Source organism: Gekko japonicus, unplaced genomic scaffold (genome assembly GCF_001447785.1).
Source record: "Gekko japonicus isolate JY-2015 unplaced genomic scaffold, Gekko_japonicus_V1.1 scaffold4434, whole genome shotgun sequence".
NCBI lineage: Eukaryota > Metazoa > Chordata > Lepidosauria > Squamata > Gekkonidae > Gekko > Gekko japonicus.
Genome location: NW_015175503.1, coordinates 1 through 20,596, shown reverse-complemented (window position 1 = coordinate 20,596; position 20,596 = coordinate 1). Strand labels below are relative to the sequence as shown.

Here is a 20,596-nt window from a genome sequence, read left to right as displayed (position 1 = left end):
GTTCACTCAGGGGAATGACTTAATGGTATGAGAACTGTGAGCTAGGCACTCTTAGAATTCAGATGTTCCAACCTATTAACAGTGATCATGGAAGCTACAGCATGCAAGACTCATAAACTTTACTCTTAGAAGTTAAAGCAAAAATGGCCGAAAGGAACCCTTGAACCAGAAATTATTACACTGCATCTTCTTGTTAAATACTGGATTGGTTCCAGCAGTAATTTTCTGCTGATGGAAGGCTACCCCAGCCCACTGAACTGCCTCCAAATTCAGCCTTTGAGAGATAGGGAACTCTCAGAAATGAACTGGGGTTTGCAATAGGAGGAGGGGTTGGTATTAAATTGCTGCAGTATTAAATTACTACTAGATCCAACCCACAGTCTTGAATAGTATCATGAGATAGTAAAAATGATCCTCAAGGAAAAAGCTGTTAGATCCTCAGTAAGATTTGTCCTCTTTACATGTACATTAGAGGTTAAAAATAGCATGTGTGCAGTGCTTTATCTCTGAAATTGTTCCTTTCAAAAAAGGATGAGTTGTTGCAACAGATTTTCAGGACAGAAAACAAACAGCACATATAAAACCAATCTCAAAGGAAAACAGGAAGCTACAATTCTGCTTCAACAGCATTTCATTAAAATAGAATATCTGTGCTTTTCTATTGCTACAAAAAAAATTAGAATTATCTTTGGATATGTTCCGCATCATTTTGTGGGTTTTTTAAAAAAATTAGAATCTAATTTTCACACTCTATGAGTGTTAGCTGGTTTAATATTTTTTCCACTTTGGTCTCCCTTTGTACTTTGGTACTTCTTTTTTTGGCTAAGTATATAGCTATATCCATAATTTAGATTTTTCTTGTAAAAGCACACATTTTACAAGGAAGTTAAGAAGATTAGGCCACTCTGCAGAGCTTTCAGCATACATATCAACACTGTGTCTAGACCTAGGATTGCTAGACTCAATAAACCTTCCCAGATTTAAAAAAGAAAAACTATGTTCAACAAGGAGCTGCAGCTCACATTACCTTTAAGACACAGATATGCAAAAGTATATCTTAAATTGTGTGCTGGAAAATATTTCCTTCTATAATTATGTTTGGACACACCATAAGATAATGACATCTCCATTCTCCCTCTTAAAGAAGTTAAGCTAGAAGCAGTCTTCAACTGGAATGGTCTGCCTTCTTTCACTCAGCTGCAGCACAGCAAGATAAAAACTAAACAGAGAGAGCAAATGTTGCCATGCAAGCCCCTATCAATGTGTTTTTATGAACTGTGTGGACTGTGCAAAGGGACTGTATAACATGGAGACCTGGGAATACCTGTTGAGACTGCACACCTGAAAGATGGATACCTTTCTTTAGCGTTGCTGCTTCAGTGATGGTCCAAAGTCACCAGCCATCTCACCTGCTATGGGATGAAGCAGTTCCATAAGACTGTACGCCATGCCATGGAAAGACACGAGGACAGAGAACTGCAAACTCCATTAGGAGTTTTTTCAAGCAACCCCCCCTCCTCCAAACCTGCAAAGCTGCACGTAGCTCTGAGACTCCAATAATAGTTGCTTAGCAACTAATTGCTCAACCATCAGCAAGCTAAGAGACAATGGCCTTAACCTGATGACTCATCTTACCTACACCCAGGTGCCAGCTTACGGTCTAAGTTTCTAGATCTCAACATTGACCACTCCTTAGTCCCCCTCCCCTCTTCCAGCCAGCCAATAGAATGTTTTATGGGACGGACTAACAGGAGGTGTCACAGGGGGATGTGGCCAGCACAGCCTGCCCCCCCCCCACACCGACCACATGGTCTCTCTCTCTCTCTCCCTCTCCATGACCCCTATCGAAGCTTTAACCCTCTCATGTCCAGCTTGCTATCCATATGCCCTACCTCCAATGTTCCCTCTAAGTTGTGGAGTCTTGTGAGCAAAAATTCTACTTTGTGAGCTACTGGCATTAAAGTTGTGAGCAAACGATATGGCTACTGCATACATTAGTTTGCTCTGGAGCCATCCTTCCTGAGCTAAGGCTAAAAATCTGTGAGCTAGCTCACACCAACTCAGCTTAGAGGGAACACTGCCTACCTCCATCTTTAAACTCTAGTCTGCAGCTAGAGTCCACGTGATTCTGCCGGTTCAGAGCACGTGTTCCCCATCTTCTATTTCTAAACCCCTCTATTCTTCCATTGGAACGGCTCAATCAATGAGGACAGGTAAATATCACCCAATCAACAAATATCCTGCTCATGCAAACGTGATAATTATCTATCTTTATTGCTTAGTATAAGTATAAATGTGTGTGTGTTTGTGTATTGTTTGAATGATATATATCCTCCAGTAAAAATACATTATATTATACTGAATACAGTCTCTGTGTCTGTTCTGGTACTTACAGAAAAGGTGGGACTTCTGTATAAATTGGTTTGAACCCTAATTTGCCTATTGCCAATTAATAATCATAACTTCCCCTAGATTAATTGAGAATTCAAGGCAATTTGGCTAACACAAAGGCACTTGAAAATACATGGAGTTATGTTCGAAAGCAAGAAATTGCAAGTAGATAAATAGGTACCACTTTGGTGGGAAGGTAACAGCATTCCATGCGCCTTGGTGTTTAGTCATGCCGGCCACATGACCACGGAAACGTCTTCGGACAGCGCTGGCTCTTCGGCTTTGAAACGGAGATGAGCACCGCAACTCTAGAGTCGGATTCAACTGGCTTTCAAGCAAGGGAACCTATGTTATATGGTTGTTGTCAGACTCCCGGAAAAAATCAGTTTCTAACAACATTAACTCTGGAGAATGATGAGTTTATTGAGACATTGATAGGATCCAGCCTGTCCACTGGCTGTGTTAGAACTAAAGTTAAAGGTGTGAATACAATAGATATACAAGGTTCAAGCAGGGGCCCTAAAAGGCCAGGACCAATCACCCCTTAGTATTCCACCCGCCAAAAGCATTGGCCAGAAACCCCCCTCACAATGCCATCCCCCCAATATGCAAGATGAAGTCGAACTGTGAAAGCTGAGACCCAAGGACGCCTGTTTTCTCAGAGGTGATAAGAGGCATGTTACTTCAAAGCAAAGGCTAGCAGTCTACCCAAAAGCAAAAGCATTTCAGTTCACACTCTCCCACACCCCCTCCCTGGTTGCTATGGCGAATGAGCTGTAAAATGCACAGCATGTTTGACAGTTGTCAACCTCCAGGTGGGGCCTGGAGATCCCCAGGAATTACAACTGATCTCCAGGCTCCAGAGATCAGTTCCCCTGGAGGGAGGGAAATGGCTGCTGTGCAAGATAGACTCTACGGCACCATGGCTGAGGCTCTACTCTCAAATCTCCAACGATTTCCCATCCAGGAGTTGGCAACCCTACTACATTAGGATGAGAACAGGATCTTAGGATTTAAAAAACATTACAAGAAACAGAGTTACTCTACAAGTACTGATAACTGTTTTAAGGCCAATACAGCCATATGTGACACAAGCCAGAGAAGCTACACCACCATTCCTTAACACACACTTCATATGGTACCTGGAATTGGCAGCAACTGGACTGGGTGTGTTGTTTTCCCTGCTTTGGTGAACCACTTGAAGGAAAAATTTTCACATCGCTTCAGGGCAAGATGCATGCAAGGCCACACACCTCATGGCAAGGAAATGTGCACATTCTACTATAACTTCCAAGAAGCAGATATGTGCAGGTCAATCATGCTTCCACTTCCTTACTATAAGACTGGTTTTGGATGCTTCATTAGCCATACACCAGAGAAAGTCAGGAAGGACTTGTTCCTTTCAGTTACTTTGGGTGCCTAAATCTGGGACACATTTGCACCACCAGTTCACAGGCAAAGTAATGACAAGGCTTACCCTGCTTTGGAAATTCCAGTGGTGCTAGACACTAAAAATGCTGCAAGAACCATACTTTATTTGCTTCTTTTATCAACAGAGATCGCTTTTGTTTTTAGTTGAAAAGGTTGTTTGGCAAACAGATAAATTTTATCCTAATTTACAGACACTGATATTCATTTGTTTTGAGGGTAAGCAATTAAATCCCGAATACTGTGCATTGTGATGGAGGCAGGATATCTAGAGGCTCAAAATCAACTATTACAGGTGCAATATACAAAAAAATACTAGATTTTAAAAATTCACAAGATCATTTTGCAGAAATCTACTGCATATCAGTCAGACCATTTAAAATCTGCAAAACAGACATGCAGTCCATAAACACAGTTGATGCTGTTCTGGAATAAGTTTCAGTATTTTATCAAGCAGCATAATGCCATTTCCCTTCCAGTGAGACCTCCTCTCGCTGGGATGGGTGGGCCTTTTCTCACGAAAGCAGCTTAGTTGTTTCCACATCCAATGGGTTGTCAAAGTCCCCAGATACTTAGAACCATTATAGGTAATTACTTTTATTGAATTTTTGTTGTCTGATCCAGTGTCCTTCCTTGACTGGAGCTATAGATAGGTTTACATTACATTAACAGTTTTGATGCGCCATTTGAAAATCAGAACTTCTTTCTCTATCTAAATGTCTATTCTTTTGCATACAAACCATGAAAAAAGCAAGCAAGCATACCCTTAATTTAGATACATATCATGTTTGCACATGTATATGTGTGTGTATGTGCATATGCATATGTGTGTATATGCACATACACACACGTATACATGTATGATGCAAATCATTTCTTCAAATAAAAATAAAACTTTGTCCTGGAGCTTCAATCTTTACCTTCCACTCTAGCACAGAAACTTTGCAAGAGACCAGGAGTACTGTTCACAACTGGCTGGGTAAAATCCAGGAAATTACTCCTTCATAGAGTGGCTGCCTTTATTAGATGTCAGATCAGTTTAATTTCATTTTACTGTATGTCAGAAAGCAAGAAACTTCATACTTTGAAAGTGGATGCGGTTTTCATCAGATTTCTTCTGACTATGGGTTTCTTGTTTCCACTTTCACCTAACTTCAGAAACACTCATTCACGATCTAACTCTGTGTTACACATATAAGTGTGTTTCTCAAGCATGACAATCAAAGAGTTCTGGAAAAAATTGCTAGGTGAATTGGGACACACATCAAATGTCTTTTTAAAGTGTACAGAAGGTAAGCTATTTCTGCCGATGTTTATCTGTATTTGTTCTGTGCTATAGGAGCTAATCAGCCTCTGGCAAAGACTTCTTGCTACGCCTTCCAAAGTTCTGCCTGCACTGCATTTTGCTAATGAAATATGACCAAGCAGAAAATAAAAACTATAAAAGCATACAGCTTAATAGATTTGACAGTGCAATCTTAAACACAGTTGCACCCTTTTAAGTCCACTGAAGCCAATCACTTAGAAAGATACGACTCTGCTAAGGACTGCACTTCAGGTAAACTACCAGCAGAGCCATAAATTAGAGCACACTATGCCACAAGCAGAGAGGAAGTACAAACATCACTTCCAGATGACTCAGGCAAGTAGCCAAGCCGCATGCTTTAAGAAAGCAAAGACTACCCACAGACACTAGTAAACTGGATCTGAAAAATAATTCTTTACTCCATGTACTGCAGCCATGCCCTGTGAAACAATCAAAACTTTCCCAGAACAAAAAAACCCTATAGCATCAAAATAAAAACCACAAAATTGCCTTTAAAAAAATCCAACTGTTGTGAACCAGTTAAGATCTTTGCTTCCAAACTGTGTTAAAAGCATATTCCAGCATTCAACCTTTGGGAACCAAGTTATGGCTTGTTATAGAGCATGTTGTATCTCAATTTTAATTTCAAAAAGATAGTTATGTTAGTCTGTTGTAGCAAAGCAAAACATAAAATCAAGAGGAACTTTTTAAAAATAACCCAGGCTGGTCCCGAATGGAGGCAGGAAAAGCTGCCCTTGCAGTTAAACCAGCAGTAAGTGAGATACAGGCATGTGGGGAGGGCATCCACCTGCTCCGTCACCACACTGCGGGCTTCTGGGGCCATCCGTCCCCGTCCCCATCTCCTTCCTCCTTGTTGCAGCTGCGCAGAGGCATCGACCTGTCAAGGGTCTTGCAGTGGGAGCTCCCATCCAGGATTGGCTGTGAGCACAGCTTTCACAGGTAGGCTCTGCCTGCAGCTGACATGGCATGTTCCTTTTAAATGGGAGCCAAAAGAGGTTTTTCTTTGTTCCAGTTTAAAAGGGAAAGCTCTGGAAGCCCCACAAGTCTCACTGAGAAAGAGTGCAAACTCATGCGGAAGCTCCTCAATAAATTGGCAGCATGCTGTCCCCCACCTGGGGGCGGGGGGCGGGATACTCATGTGGAAGCAGTTGAAGTTTAACCTCTCATGGGTCAGAACTTGCTTCTTCAGATGCATAATACCAAATGGTTTTCTTTCATATCGTGCATCTGAAAAATGAGTTCTGACTCAGAAAAGCTGCGATAAACTTGGGTCGTATAGATGCCACTTGATTTCTATTTTACTGGTATCTTAACACTGGCAAGTTAACAGTTAAAAACATACCCCAGTGATTCAAAGGCCCATATTAAGAGTGCATACAAATACACCTTAGAACAAGTCTTGTAGCATGTTGTTCTCCTGCAAATAAGAGTCCCCTTCCTCTGCTTTTTCAGGCAAACTGCAGACATCTACCACGTTACCTACCCCAAGCTTTAAGCAGACTGTCTGCCATCAAAGAATTCTGTTAATGCAGCATACAAATGTATTCAAGAGAATGTTTATTGATTGGGTTTTTCAGATTTGTTTTTATAAAGTTGAAATCTGTTCAGGAAAGGGGAAGAAGGGACTTCATAAAAGTGCTATACACAGTTAGCTTCTCTTGCAAGCCGGAAGGACCAGTTGTCCCTAAGTCCATTTGTGGGAAGGAAACTGTTCTTCTGAAAAATAACATAGTAAATGCACTTCTTGATGCTTCCTTTTCTCCAGTTATGTTTCTTTGTACACAGCCTACGTTAAATAGCTTCCCTCCTGCTACTGTGATACATGCGTAGACTGTCATTATATCTTCTCCCAGTCACTCTCCTTCTAAGGTAAAACAGGCCAATCTGATTTCAATCTGTATTCAGAAGCAAAGTTCTCATTTTCTTTAAACATGCTAACTACTGGTATTTTTTTTACACTTGAAGTCCATAACCTAGGTTACTTCCACATGGAGACAATTCCCTGTTTTGATCTCACTGGTGTGATCACCAGAGGTCATTTCGGGGGGGATCGCGGGGGATCGCAGTTCCCCCGGGTGAGGTACAGGGGGCGGGGCACATGATGAAGCCCTGCCCCCTACTTCCGGCCACCCCGCTTCCAGCCCTCATTCAGCCAGGAGGAGGCAGGAGAAGAGGGAGGGTAAGTTGCTTCCTCCCTGCCTCTCCCCACCCCTACCTGCCTGGGGCCAGGGAGGGCCTTTGCGGGGCTTCCTTGCACTCCCGCCGGCCTTGCAGGTCCACCGCCGGGCCCCTAATGGGGCTCGGCAGTGGAGCTGCAAGGCCGCCGGCGGCCGGGACCGTTGGGGGCGGGGTGTGTGGCCTTATGACACACTTCCAGTGATGTCAGGGGGTGTGGCATATGCTAATGAGTTATGTTAATGAGTTCCCCTAGCTCTTTTTCTACAAAACGACCCCTGGTGATCACACCAATGCCTTGTAAAAAAGCATCAGTAATGTCCTATAGCATGCTATTCAAAGCATTTCGCCTAATACACCAAATCATTCAATTTGCTCTCTTTAGAGATACAACAGATTAACTATATTTTTCATTTCCACAGATAGTTCATTCATTTTTATATTTTGCCATCAAGTCACAACCAATTTATGGCAACCCCATAGGACTTTCAAAGGCAAGAAATGTTCAGAGCTAATTTGCCATTCCCTGGCCCTGCATAGCGACCCTGGTATTCCTTGGAGGTCTCTAATCCAAACACTAACCAGGGCCGACCCTGCTTAGCTTCTGAGATCCGATGACATCAGACTAGCCTGGACTATCATGGTCAGGGCATATCCAGATCATTCATGTTAGCAGCTAATTAATCCAAAGCAAATAACCAAACTAGCAATTGTTTGTCCCAAACACAGGACCTTACTCCTAGGAACTTTCCACACAACAACAAAGCCTGGTTTTGATTGCAGCACCAGCTCCAATCCAGTGCCAGTAGAAAGGAACTAATGTTCCTGTTTTAAAAGAGAAAGGGGTGCTTCCCCTGTAAGGACAAAAAGTAAAAAAGAAAAATATGGAAGAGGTTACCAAAAGGCATAGGTAGATTGGAGAAACTGTATTATTAATACATTATGGGCAGGTACATTATGGGCAGTCCGTAATTACACACCACGGGCAGATTAATACATTATGGGCAGATATATTATGGGCAGTCCGTAATTACACACCACATCACCATTATTACACACTTAGGGTAGTGAAACAATGCATGCCACAACAAAAGCACACTGCAACTGAGTGTGAGGAAAATGTTATGTAAGCATGCTGGACAGCATCCAAAGAACTGAGACAAAATCTACACTCACAGAACAGGTCTTTTTTACTCTCCCTTCACTATGCAGTCCCATCCCCTACTTCATTTCAAAGCTGATTCTAAGTGCCATGGACTGTGGGGAATGGCATGGGAGACCATAGATAGCAAGAGGACGTGATAGAAATTGCTGCCCCCTCTTGCACAGGTGGACATGTCCCTCCACTTCAAGAAGAAAGGGTTCAGATTCAACCTTGTAAGATTATTATGTAATAAAACAATCATCAATAATGTTTCTGAATAATATTACATTTAATTCCCATTATCAAGCATATCTCTAATTTTCAACATGGCCAAATCTGTGGATACTTAAATCCAAAGACTGGGGACATGGGCAGACACAGCCTAATTACTTCACACAATTGTTTTGAAAATAAAATGGAGAAGAAAAATATAAGCTGCTTTGGGTCCCTATTGTGGAGAAAGGCAGGGTACAAATGAAGTACATAAAATCTAGCTGTCAATGGGGGACAGATAGAAGTTAGGTTGGTTGGTAAGTGGGAAAGAGAAGGAAGCAAGAACAGGTGATGATATGGGGGCTGCTAGAAGGAAAAGAGGAAATAGAGTAGGGAGGAGGATACAGGGAAAGTTAGGTGCCCCCTAAAATTCCTTGCAGGTTCCCTATTGCACAATTGGGCCTGGCCTGGAAGCCAGTGTCATGCAGAGTTTTCCCAAGGTAAAACTGCCAGGGGGAAGAAAGGAGGAAAGGCTAAAGATGAGAGCAAATAAATGTACATTGTCTGGTGAGTGGGAAGGAGAGAAAGAAGTAGGAGAAGGGGAGAGGCTATAGGGCTTTCAGGGGAGGGAATGAGGCAAGAGTGGGTCTGCCGGATGAGATTCCCCCCCCCACAAGTCCTTTGGCGTCCCCCACTTGTAGTATTCTCTTCAGTGTAACATCTTAATGTATAACTGTGAACAAATTGCATGAACTTAATCCTACCTCCCAACTATTTAGTATTACTACTAATCCTTAGCAATATAGCACTTTCAAGGTTCAAAGCACATCATGTAACATTTTGCTGTAATCTTTATAACCATCCTCATAAAATAGGCCAGTATTATTATTATCTCTATACTGAATACAGAACAAGCTGAGATAAAGTAGTTAGCTGAACTTCTAGTGAGTTCAGGGCACAGGCAACATTTCAACTGGATACTTTCTGGATCATTCTGTGCCACACCACCTTGCTAATTAAAACATTGCTTAAACTGTCCAGAGCTAAATCTCCAAGGTGCTCAACTAGATAGTACTATGCAACTTGAAAACTTCTCTTCTTGTACCCATCCTTAACAGTATGTACATCAACACCCACCTTTTCGGACTTAATAATTTCCTATGCAGTACCATTCCAACGCTTTATTAAAATCCATATAGATTTTTCCTTCACCCAAGAAAAGAGCAAGATTAATACAGTATGGTCTATTTTCCTTGAATTCATGTTGTCTCCCAACCCAGTCCCTTATCTTTTAAAAATAACTTCATAATTAGTCTACTTGGACCCTTACCCGCCAAATATCACTGTTCATCATATCCAAAAGCCTGTGGGGAGTGGAGACCATCTGAGAAAGATGTTGCCTGGCAGGAGGTTGCAAAGAGCAGTAGCAGAGGGCTTGACAGTGAGTGCCCTGTTAAATAGCTGGCCAGTGGCATGAGCCTGGCATGACAGAGGCAGTCCCGGGTTATGCTGAAAGCGCCCGGTTCTCGTGCCAAGAACAAAGGACCGGTCAGAGCAAGCTGCTGCTCGCCATGAGAAGATCACGCCGTGGTCAGTATCCCCGAGAGCTTGAGGACAGAAACAGGGAAGGGTGTGCACGTGGGGAAGAGTTGCTCAGTCGGACGACTACTCTGCTTGTCCGTCCGTCTGCCTGTCTCAACTCACACGCCCACCCCCACCAAAGCACGTCGTGTTTGCAGTCGTTGTGGGGTGTCAAGTGAGGAGGAAAGGACTGGGCAGAGCGGGCGGGCGCTTTACCAGCAGCAGACCCGGGGACCGCAGCCTCGGTCTGACCTCCTCTGAAAGGCGTGGAGAACTTGTTTTGTTTATGGTTTTCTCCTTTCCGAGCGAGTTGGGGCGGAGCTGGGGCAGAAAACGCCGCCCGGCTTCCTGTCAGTGCAAAAAGGGAAACTTCGCGGCAGAATGTTAATGCCGCAAACCCTAAACTCCACTTTCTAGTAAGGATCCCGTTCCAGGGAATCTTGCGGGATTTACTTCCGAGTAAAACTCGAGCTGTGACAGTTCTCAGAGGAGCACGCCCAATTCGAAGCAGCCCCTCCTCTCGGCTTCGCATCTTACCCCCTAAACAGCGCCCCCCCCCCCTCCGCATACCCCATATACCTTATTTATCTGCGGGTGGCGAAGCACGTCATAGCCCCTTCTCAAGGTCCATACGCGGGGCTGGGCGTCTTCCCCAAACGGTGGGCATTTCCCAGCGGCTTCCATCGGTGGGGGTCAGCAGTGAAGGCGAAAGGCTGCTGGGTGGGCTGGCAAGTGGCGCCGCGAGTCACAGAGAGCCGTTGACGCCTCTTGTTTAGCGTCTGTTGTTCTTGTCGTGGCCGCCGCCTAGGAAGGAGACGGAGGAGGAGGAAGAAGCGCCCTGACAGGCCGCCTCCTTGCACTGCAGGGGTCAGCAGGGCACCAAGAACCGCTGAGTCACTCCCAAGCGGGAGGTACGCGGCGGGGGGGGGTGCACCAATGGGGGGGTGTGGGGGGGGGGGGGGGGGGGTCAGGCATTGCTGGTGGGTGGGTGGGCCAGGCAGTCAGACGAACGTTCGGACCACACAGTGGGGGCGGGGAGAGAACTCACACGCTTTCTCGGGTCCAGGAGTGTGGGGGGGAGAGAGATGAGACCAGTTGGTAGTCCTCTCAGATTGTAGGGCATATCACCAGTGTTCCCTCTAAGCTGAGTTAGCGTGAGCCGGCTCACAGTTTTTTAGCCTCTGGCTCACAGATTTTTGTCTCAGCTCAGGAAGGATGGCCCCAGAGCAAACTAATTCATGCAGTCGCCAAATGGCTCACTCATAGCTTGAATGCCAGTAGCTCACAAAGTAGAATTTTGGCTCACAAGACTCCACAGCTTAGAGGGAACATTAAGATTCAGCACCAGGCTTGAGGTGTGCGCCTCATAACCTCTTGCACAAGCAGAATACCAGAACACAAGCAGAATACCATTCATTCCTCTCTTTTATATTTCCTGTCCTTCTTCCAAGGAGTTCAGTGTGATGTTCAAGCAGGGGTTTGTCAGATTTCCTACATATCAAGTCTATGAGGTAGAGTAGGCAAAGACTCTGTGTGTGTAACTGTCCTAAAGTCAGCTAAAAAGTTCAGTAGCACCTTAGAAACCAACATAATTTGGAGGGTATAAAAGCTTTGACACTCAAAAGTTTATACTTGGAAAATCTTGTTGTTCTCTAAGGTGCTTACTGGACTGGATTCTAGCTGTTCTACTGTAGACCAATACAGTTACTCTCTGAAACTGTCCTAAAGCCAAACCAACCATTATCTTCTTGCCCGTGTAGGAAATGAAATTAATATTACTGCAGTAATCCTCAATCCTGCTTATTAGCCTGTCGGAATTTTGAGAAGGGGCAGTGGGCATCACAACAAATGTCTGCCATGGCCCATGGAGCTGGAGTCAGTAAGAAAATGTGTGAAGGTTCCTGCCATAAAATGTCAGGCAGTCCAAAGCCAAGTATCCTCCCATGAAAGAGGAAACTGTTTCTGAATAGGAATACTCTGCAGACCCAAAGGTAATACCTCTAGCTTCATTGAGGTGAAGCAAGCCAAGACCAGGAAGCATATTGTTGGGCACCACAGCACCCATGACTACTGCATGGGGTGGGGGGAATCCCTCCTGTAACCACTGGCATAAACCATAGTAGGTTGGTAGCCTCTTAGAGTTTTCAAAGACAAGATTCACTAATTCCCCTAGTGGAGATATTAACCAGAAGCTATTGAGGAGCAGTGCTGGGTGCACTTGGGCCTTTGGATGAATTATGAGTTCAGACTGTCAAGGCTTAATTGGAGCTGTCTCTAACAGTGTTCCTGTAAGCTGTGGGGTCTTGTGAGCAAAAATTCTACTTTGCGAGCTACTGGCATTAAAGTTGTGAGCGAGCAATTTGGCTACTGCATAAATTAGTTTGCTCTGGAGCCATCCTTCCTGAGCTAAGACAAAAATGTGTGAGCCAGAGGCTAAAAAACTGTGAGCTAGCTCACACTAACTCAGCTTAGAGGGAACACTGGTCTCTAAACTTCTCCAGAATATGCTTTTGATTCCTTAGGCCATGTGAAGTATGATATTTTCATTTGTTTGTTTAAAGAGTGTTTTTGTGCATGCATAATGCGTCCTTCAGTTGTCACACCACCACCGGAAGCAGAGTGATAGATCAGTGTGAATTTTTGGGGCAAGAACTTTGAGGAGGTGACCTGGAGAAAGGATGTTTTGTGTGTAGGGTACCAACCTTGAGGTGGGGCCTGGTGTTTCCCCAGAGTTACAGCTGATTTCCAGACTACAGAGATCAGTTTTCCTAGAGGAAATGATGGCTTCAGAGGGCAGACTCTATGGCATCACATCCCTGCTGCGCTCCATCCCTTCCCCCAAACTGCACCCTCCGCAGGTGCTACCCCCAAATCTCCAGGAATCTTCCAAGCTGGAATTGGCAACCTTATCTGGAAGTAGGGTAGATGAGATAGACAAGGTGGACCATTAGGTCTTTCCTATCCCCCGCTTAGGCCCTTGCAGCAGCAGCAGTATGAGGGAAGAGGGGGACAATAGGTGAAGCGCTGATCAAGCATACAACCAGTTATTTCTCCATTTATGTCAAAAAGGGCAGATAGTGAAAGAAATAAACATTAGTAAAGTTAATAAGAGTTTTCTTCCCATTCTTCCATATGTGAAATGATCAAGGTTATGGGGAAAGCTACACTTGTCAGGCTACTGATAAAGGTATAAGACAATGATTTTTTTTTTTAACGATGCCATCTAGGATATAGGCTGTGTGTAGCACCTGGTCATTTGGGTTTGTTCTTCCTCTGCAATTTGGCCTAAGCAGGGTCAGCACAATCTCTGTGTGACTTGCAGCAGTTGGAAAGCACCCTGCGTTTCCAAACCGTGATGAGGAAAGAGGTCTCTTGTCTCACAAGTGTTTCATGATCCCACACCATCACACCATCTGTTATGTAAGAGGTTACTAGTTGGCAAGCTAGCTACTTATTGCTGGGTATAATGATGTGCCTGAAGCAGATTAAGTTCAAGGACATTATGGACAGATGGTGTTTTAGGCAGACAATGTATGTTGTACAGGCAGCGGCAGCAGTGGTATACATACATGCATTATATATACCATGTTCAGTTCATTATATTTACCTCTGGTTAGTTCACCACTTTTCCTCCTCTTCTGGCAAAGCTAATTGGATGCCTGTTTGCATGGATGCCTGTTTGCTCTTCGGCTTTGAAACGGAGATGAGCACCGCAACCCTAGAGTCGGATTCGACTGGCTTTCGAGCAAGGGAACCTTTACCTTTACTTTTGCATGGGTGTTGCAAAAAAAAAAAATCAGACCAATGTAATTTTGTTGGCATGTTATATTGTAACAAAAAGAACCACCGACACGTTCCTGGCCCCATACCTGTGTCTTTAACAGAAGTCTAAATTGCAGAAAATAAATGGGTGGAACTTTTCCACTCCTTTTCCTGCTATAGAAATAAAGGCTCAAGTATTGAATTTGTATGCATCAAGCAGCTGTTAAAGGTACAAGTGCAGCACTTGTAAAAAAATTGGTGATCTTCCCAAACAGGGTACATGCAAGTTTTTCCCAGCAGGCCACATAGCACTCCTCCAACCATTTCAGGTTGGTACACAGGAGAAGAAGGCTGAGCCCTGTTCTCCATGTGTGCTGAATCAGGTGCCATGCACAGGATTTGAGGAGAACCCACCATTCATGTCTGATTGTTACACAGAATGCGGACCAAAGACCTTTGTATTCCATAATGTTTGAAGCAATACAAACACCATCAATTCAACAGGACTTGAGTGGGCGTTAAGACTGGGCGATGTTTAATGCAGTGTTGAATGTCTGAGGTCCTCCATTCCTTACCTGTTTTCTCTTCTCCCCCCCGCCCCATTTTTTCCTTACTTCCTATTCAAGTTTATTGGACATTTGAAAAAAGGCTCATATATCCTTTTATTCTGAACACTAGAGCTATAACCTTTAACACTATGTGGATATGATTCCTTCTGAGGTTACAGGGTTTGTTTACCAAGAAAAGTTATTAGGACAATCACAGTATTGCTTTTTGAAGTAACAGGTGAGCTGAACCAGTCTTGCAAATGCATTGATAGTAAAAGCAAGTCCTCTGTGCTTACTTGTATCTAGCCAGTTTGGTGTAGTGGTTAAGAGTGGCAGACTCTAATCTGAAGAATCGGGTTTGATTCCCCACTCCTCCATATGCAGCCAGGTGGGTGACCTTCGGTCAGTCACAGTTCTCTCAGAACTGTTCTCTCAGCCCCACCTACCTCACAGGGTGTCTGTTGTGGGGAGAGGAACAGAAGGAGATTGTAAGCCACTCTGACACCCTGAGTGAAGGGCAGGGTATAAATACAATTTTTATTGTTGTTGTTGTATTGGCAGAAAGTAGTTAACTGATCTTGCAATCTCTAAATTGTTGCCTGCAAGTCCCAGCAGCAAAGGGGCACCTCATACTTTCAAATCAAGGGTCGCTGACACCATATGACTGTGTAAGATTGTTATACAGGATTGCCTGTATATTGCCTTTGATTGTGTGGACCACAACAAACTATGGCAAGTCCTTAAAGAGATGGGAGTACCAGACTACCTCACTTGTCTCTTGAGAAACTTGTATAAGGGTCAAGAAGTGACAGTTAGAACCAGATATGGAACAACTGATAGGTTTCGCATAGCAAAAGGAGTACCACAAGGATGTATATTGTGTTGCCCTGCAAGACCACCTCTTATGGACTTATGGACAGTGCAATTAGTGTGCTAAGGGAAATGGAATATACAGGGACCATGTGATATTGCCATCAACCTGGACTGCAGGCACACACCCAGCAGATGAGAGCTTTCTCCTGTGATGATGTACCAGGCCAAAGATGGACCTATGAGTCACCTGCCCTACCTCACCTGTAGCGCAGCAGAAAGAGGACCAAGCACCCTAGCCACAGAAAGCACACAGAAGCCAGCAACCATTTGCTATAGGGGAACGCCATATTCTGCAAAAGGGATTTAAAATCCTGAAGAGACTCCATGAGCAAACCTTCAGCACGCAGGCAAAAAAACCCCACCCCCTTCACATTCACCAGAGACTGCACATAGGCTCTTAGGCGTAACAAAAGGACTGCTTGCTGAATAGGGATAGCTGACTGCCACAGCCCAGCTAAACCCATCAACTCATCAGCCACAGTCATCAAAAGACAATAACCCTGGACTCAGTTATTGTTCTCTAAAGGTGACCACTGTCAGTAGTAATGAAATCAATATTGCCCAACCTTTACCTCCACCTTCCTCCTGCAGCCAGTTTTTACCTAGCAACTTCCTGGGGATGTGAGGAGGGGAAGTGGCTGGTAAAAGCCCACCCCCAAGTTCAAATATAGTATAAAAGAGCAAACCCTGCCATATGCTTTCTCTCTCTCCTCTAGACCTAAACCCTGCCCTATCTTGCTGACTCTAGGTGTAGCGCTGCCTGAGTTTAACCACGTGTTCTCTTGGTACAGAATACGACCCTTAATCCCTTATAGTCTCCCTTATTTTTCTTGTGGATCATTTCATCTGTCCAGGATGTAACCATGTGTGTTTGCAATTGCATTTGTCTGTACTGTGCTAATGCTGTGTCTGTCAGATGTCTGTGTATCTGTGCATTTGGGACTCAGGGATTACTGCTGTGTTTGCTGCTATGTTTGTATGGCTGGCTGCACATCTCATGCTTGCCTATGGCTGGGCAAGGCTGGTGTTGCCTGCTACAGGACACGTGCTTCCCTGCACATTCCCAGAGTGCCTCTGGACAAAGAAGACCAGCGCCATTATGCACGATGAGAGACTTGGAGAAACAACAGGATTTCCCACCATTGCTGAGCTGTGGGAAACCACGTAACCCGGCCTCCTATCTGGTCAAAGGTTGCCAATGGAAACAGCGTTCACACCTGACCACATGGCTCTATCTTTGAAGTCAGGGCAGAGCATCTGCATATTGCCCCCTTCCCCTCAATTAGGACGTCACAACTCTTTAACCTATAGCCATAGTAAAGAGGACGGACCCTAAGGGTTTATGGCCTTAAGCCAAACCCAAAAACCTAGCTTTTAAAAAGAGAAACACAGCCATTGTTTCTCTGGTTAACCCACTCCTCCCCTACCTTGCAACTTAAGCGCTGCAGGTGATTCTTACTGCGTTCCCGGGAGTCGCGACCCAAGAACCCGCACGTGGCTTGGCTGGACCAGCTCGTGTGTTTTTAGAATTTCACCCGCTGATCCTTAAACCACTTCTTCTAAGAGAATATTTCCTCTCAGCTCGGACCTCAGATAAGTATAAGCGATATCCTGCTGTGTTATCCCCCTTGTCTGTTGAATTTCTTATTTTCCTTGCTGATTGCTTTCTATGTACTATTGTAACTAAGGAACTTGTGTGATTCTGTGTGTGCATGTTTTTCGTATGCTTGAAAACTGCTTAGTAAAAGGCAACATTTATTCATTAAACCTAGCGTGTTGTCTCACTTCCTGGGAAATAGGAGCGTTCGTTGGCCAATCTGACCTCTGTATACACGGGAAAATTACTCACGCCACGCCCACTGTCGTAGATAAGTCTGAGTTGGGCATTCGGAACCGTCCTTAGAGGAGTTCCGGTGACAAGGATCAGGTACGTATCACCCACCAATGATTTTACCTGCTCATGCAAATGTCACTATCCCTTTCGCTCTAATTTTCCTAGGTCTGAATAAGTGTATGTGTGATTGTATTTTATTGTATGTTTGGAATATTCTTCAGTAAAGAATCCATTTCTCTAAAGACTTGGTTTCTGTGTTTATTTCTAGTTTTACTGGAAAAGGCAGGATTCCTGTATACAAAGGCTTTGCTCCCTTTAGTGCCAATTGCTAATTAATAATCATAATTCCCCATATTAATAATATATCAAAGCAATTTGGCTAACAATTGTCACCCTGCTTATTTCATTTATATGCAGAGTACATCATACGAAATGCCAAGATCACTGCGGACGGTGACTGCAGCCATGAAATTAAAAGACGCCTGCTTCTTGGGAGGAAAACGATGGCAAACCTAGACAGCATAATAAAAAGTAGAGACATCACCCTGCCAACAAAAGTCTATATGGTCAAAGCAATGGTATTCCCAGTAATAATGTATAGCTGCAAGAGTTAGACTATAAGGAAGGCCGAGCGCCAAAGAGTACATTCTTTTGAATTATGGTGCTGGAGAAGACTCTTGAGAGTCTCTTGGATTGCAAGGAGATTGAATCAGTCAATCCTAAAAGAAATCAACTCTGACTGTTCCCTGGAAGGCAGATACTGAAGCTGAAGCTCAAATACTTTGGCCACCAAATGAGAAGGGAGCACTCACTGGAGAAGACCCTGATGCTGGGAAATACTGAAGGTCAAAGAAGAAGGAGACAGCAAAGGATGAGATGGTTAGACAATGTTATCGACAGGGGTCATTTGGGGCTGGAGCACTGCTCCTGCAGCCCTGGTGGCAGCAAGCCCCGCTCCCAGCTCCCCACCCCCAAGCTCCTTCAGTCTAGAGGCGCACCGCAGCAGCGGCGCAATCTCTCCACTGTATTCTATGGCCCCATAGAATACAATGGAAAGATCACGCCACCACTGCGGTGTGATTCCAAAGAGAAGGGGTTTAAATTTTAAACCTCTTCTCTCTTCACTTCCCCCCCCCAGTCTGCCTTGGCAGGCTGTCTGGAAAAGCAAAAGGTGGGGGGATCTTCAAAAGCCTCCCCTTTCCCAGCCAGCCTGCCAAGGCGGGCTGGGGGGGGGGGCGAAAAGAGAAGGGGTTTAAACTTTAAACCACTTCTCTCTGGAGTCACGCTGCAGAAGCGGTGCGATCTCGCCATTCTATTCTATGGCCCCCTAGAATAGAATGGAGAGAGAAGGGGTTTAAACTTTAAAACCCGTCTCTCTTCGCTTCCCCCCCAGCCCGCCTTGGCAAAAGGGAAGCAAAAGGGCGTGGGCATCTTCAAAAGCCTCCCCTTCCCCAGCTGGCCTGCCAAGGCAGGCGAGGGGTGAACGAAGAGAGAAGGGGTTTAAAGTGCCAGGGAAGGGGAGGCTTTTGAAGATGCCTCTCCCCTTTTGCTTCCCCTTCTGACATCACTTCCGGTGATGACAGGGGGTGTGGCATATGCTAATGAGTTATTGTGCTAATAGCTTATTAGGTATGCTAATGAGCTCCTGCAGCTCTTTTTCTATGAAATGACCCTGGTTATTGATGCAACGAACATGAAGTTAAGCAAACTCCGGAGCACAACAGAAGATAGGAGGGCCTGGTGTGATGTGGTCCATAGGGTCGCGAAGAGTCAGACTCGACTGTGCGACTGAACAACAACTGTATATTGCAGTAAATGTACCGCTTCAAGTACACAAGATAAACTTTAACCTTTGAGAGCATAATAAAACCAACATCTTTCACATAGCTTTTATGACAGTGTTTTCAGGCCATACTGCTTTCAGTCTTACACAAATAAATCTGTATGACCAGACTTTTTTTTTTAATCTATAAACAGCATCTGAAAAGGTCCAGGCATTTTCCTGCCTAGACTTCATTTGAAGAACTGGCATCCAGATTATTAATCTCACAGTGTCAGTTCCAATATGTAATAGCTATAAAAACTAATCTTGCCCAGGAGGGCTACTGTTAACAGGTGGCTGCACTGCATTGTGTGATTTAATATTAATATGTAACAGTATGGTGCTTGTATTGATTCAATTTAATTTCCTGTGGAATTAAATTTAACTGGCACTTGCTTAATTGTTCCAGAGATAAAATGTCATGTGGGAGCAAGACTAATTCTATTACAGCACTTTAAATACATAAAATACACTTTTAAAAATATTGCCCTGGAAAGTTTAAGAAGTTTTCTATTTGAATCAGTGATATTTAAGGGAAAATATTTTCTATACATGTATTTATAAGTATCACCAATTACACTTGTATGTAACAATTTACCAAATACCTCTCCCCGCAAAAGTTAGATTGTTGTTAATCTCATTTTTGGATAAGAAAGAAAGTTATACGATAAATCTGTGACAGAAGTGATCCCCACCTTTTTCAGGTACTGTTCCATACCCATCAGGTTATACTGGTTCATGATAACAGTTACAATAATCACTGGACCTACTTTGGTTAAAATAGGACATGATAAGGATCCTGTTAGACAAGTTGGTTCTGGCCAAGCCTTCCTTCTCTGTTTGTCTCCAAGCCAACAATATTTAAACAATTATGAGCCAAAGGTTAATATTCACTTTTTGAGCAAGTTATCAAGCTGGCTGGCACCTCCAAGCCTTTTTTGAGGGGACGGATTACCTAGATCCATGTCTTTTCTTTTTTTAGATAATTGTTATTATTTTAAACAAAACAAACAAACAACAGACAAACAAATATACATGAGAGTGATAATAACAGCATGATATCTCTTAAACTACCTCATACATATATATCCAATTGCCAATCTTTCTACTATATATATTTGCAAGCCTATATTTAACACTACCTATTTTAAAATATTTAAGCAGTGTCTAAGCATTTCACTACAATTTTCTATAAATCTGGTTTTATGTATACCTAGGATTATAGATCTATAATTTTTGCAACTCCATAGATTAACAATACATGTTTTCTTCTATTTAGACATTATCTAAGCATTCTACAATAATCTTGTATAAAATACATTTTAGTATTAACTAAAATTAAGCAATTCCACAAACTCATAGTCAAATTCTTTTCTCATTCTATTTGTTCTAATTGTTTTAACATCACCTAAAATTCTCTAACCTACCTCTTTTATCAAACTAGAATTTGCATACATTTTAAAATATTTTTCCAATTAATAAGGTTTTTAAGCATATC

General features: G+C 43.6%; 1 protein-coding gene across 1 annotated transcript in view; it reads right to left on the bottom strand.

Moving 5' to 3' along the window:
* LOC107122868 (NADP-dependent malic enzyme-like) overlaps positions 1-11,161 on the bottom strand; it is a 50,007-nt gene extending 38,846 nt beyond the window's left edge. The window contains exon 1 of the mRNA XM_015426009.1: positions 10,839-11,161. Within this exon, the coding sequence (XP_015281495.1) occupies positions 10,839-10,943 (105 nt within the window). The 5' untranslated portion in view covers positions 10,944-11,161. The remainder of the gene's footprint in view (positions 1-10,838) is intronic.
* Positions 11,162-20,596: the final 9,435 nt, after the last annotated feature.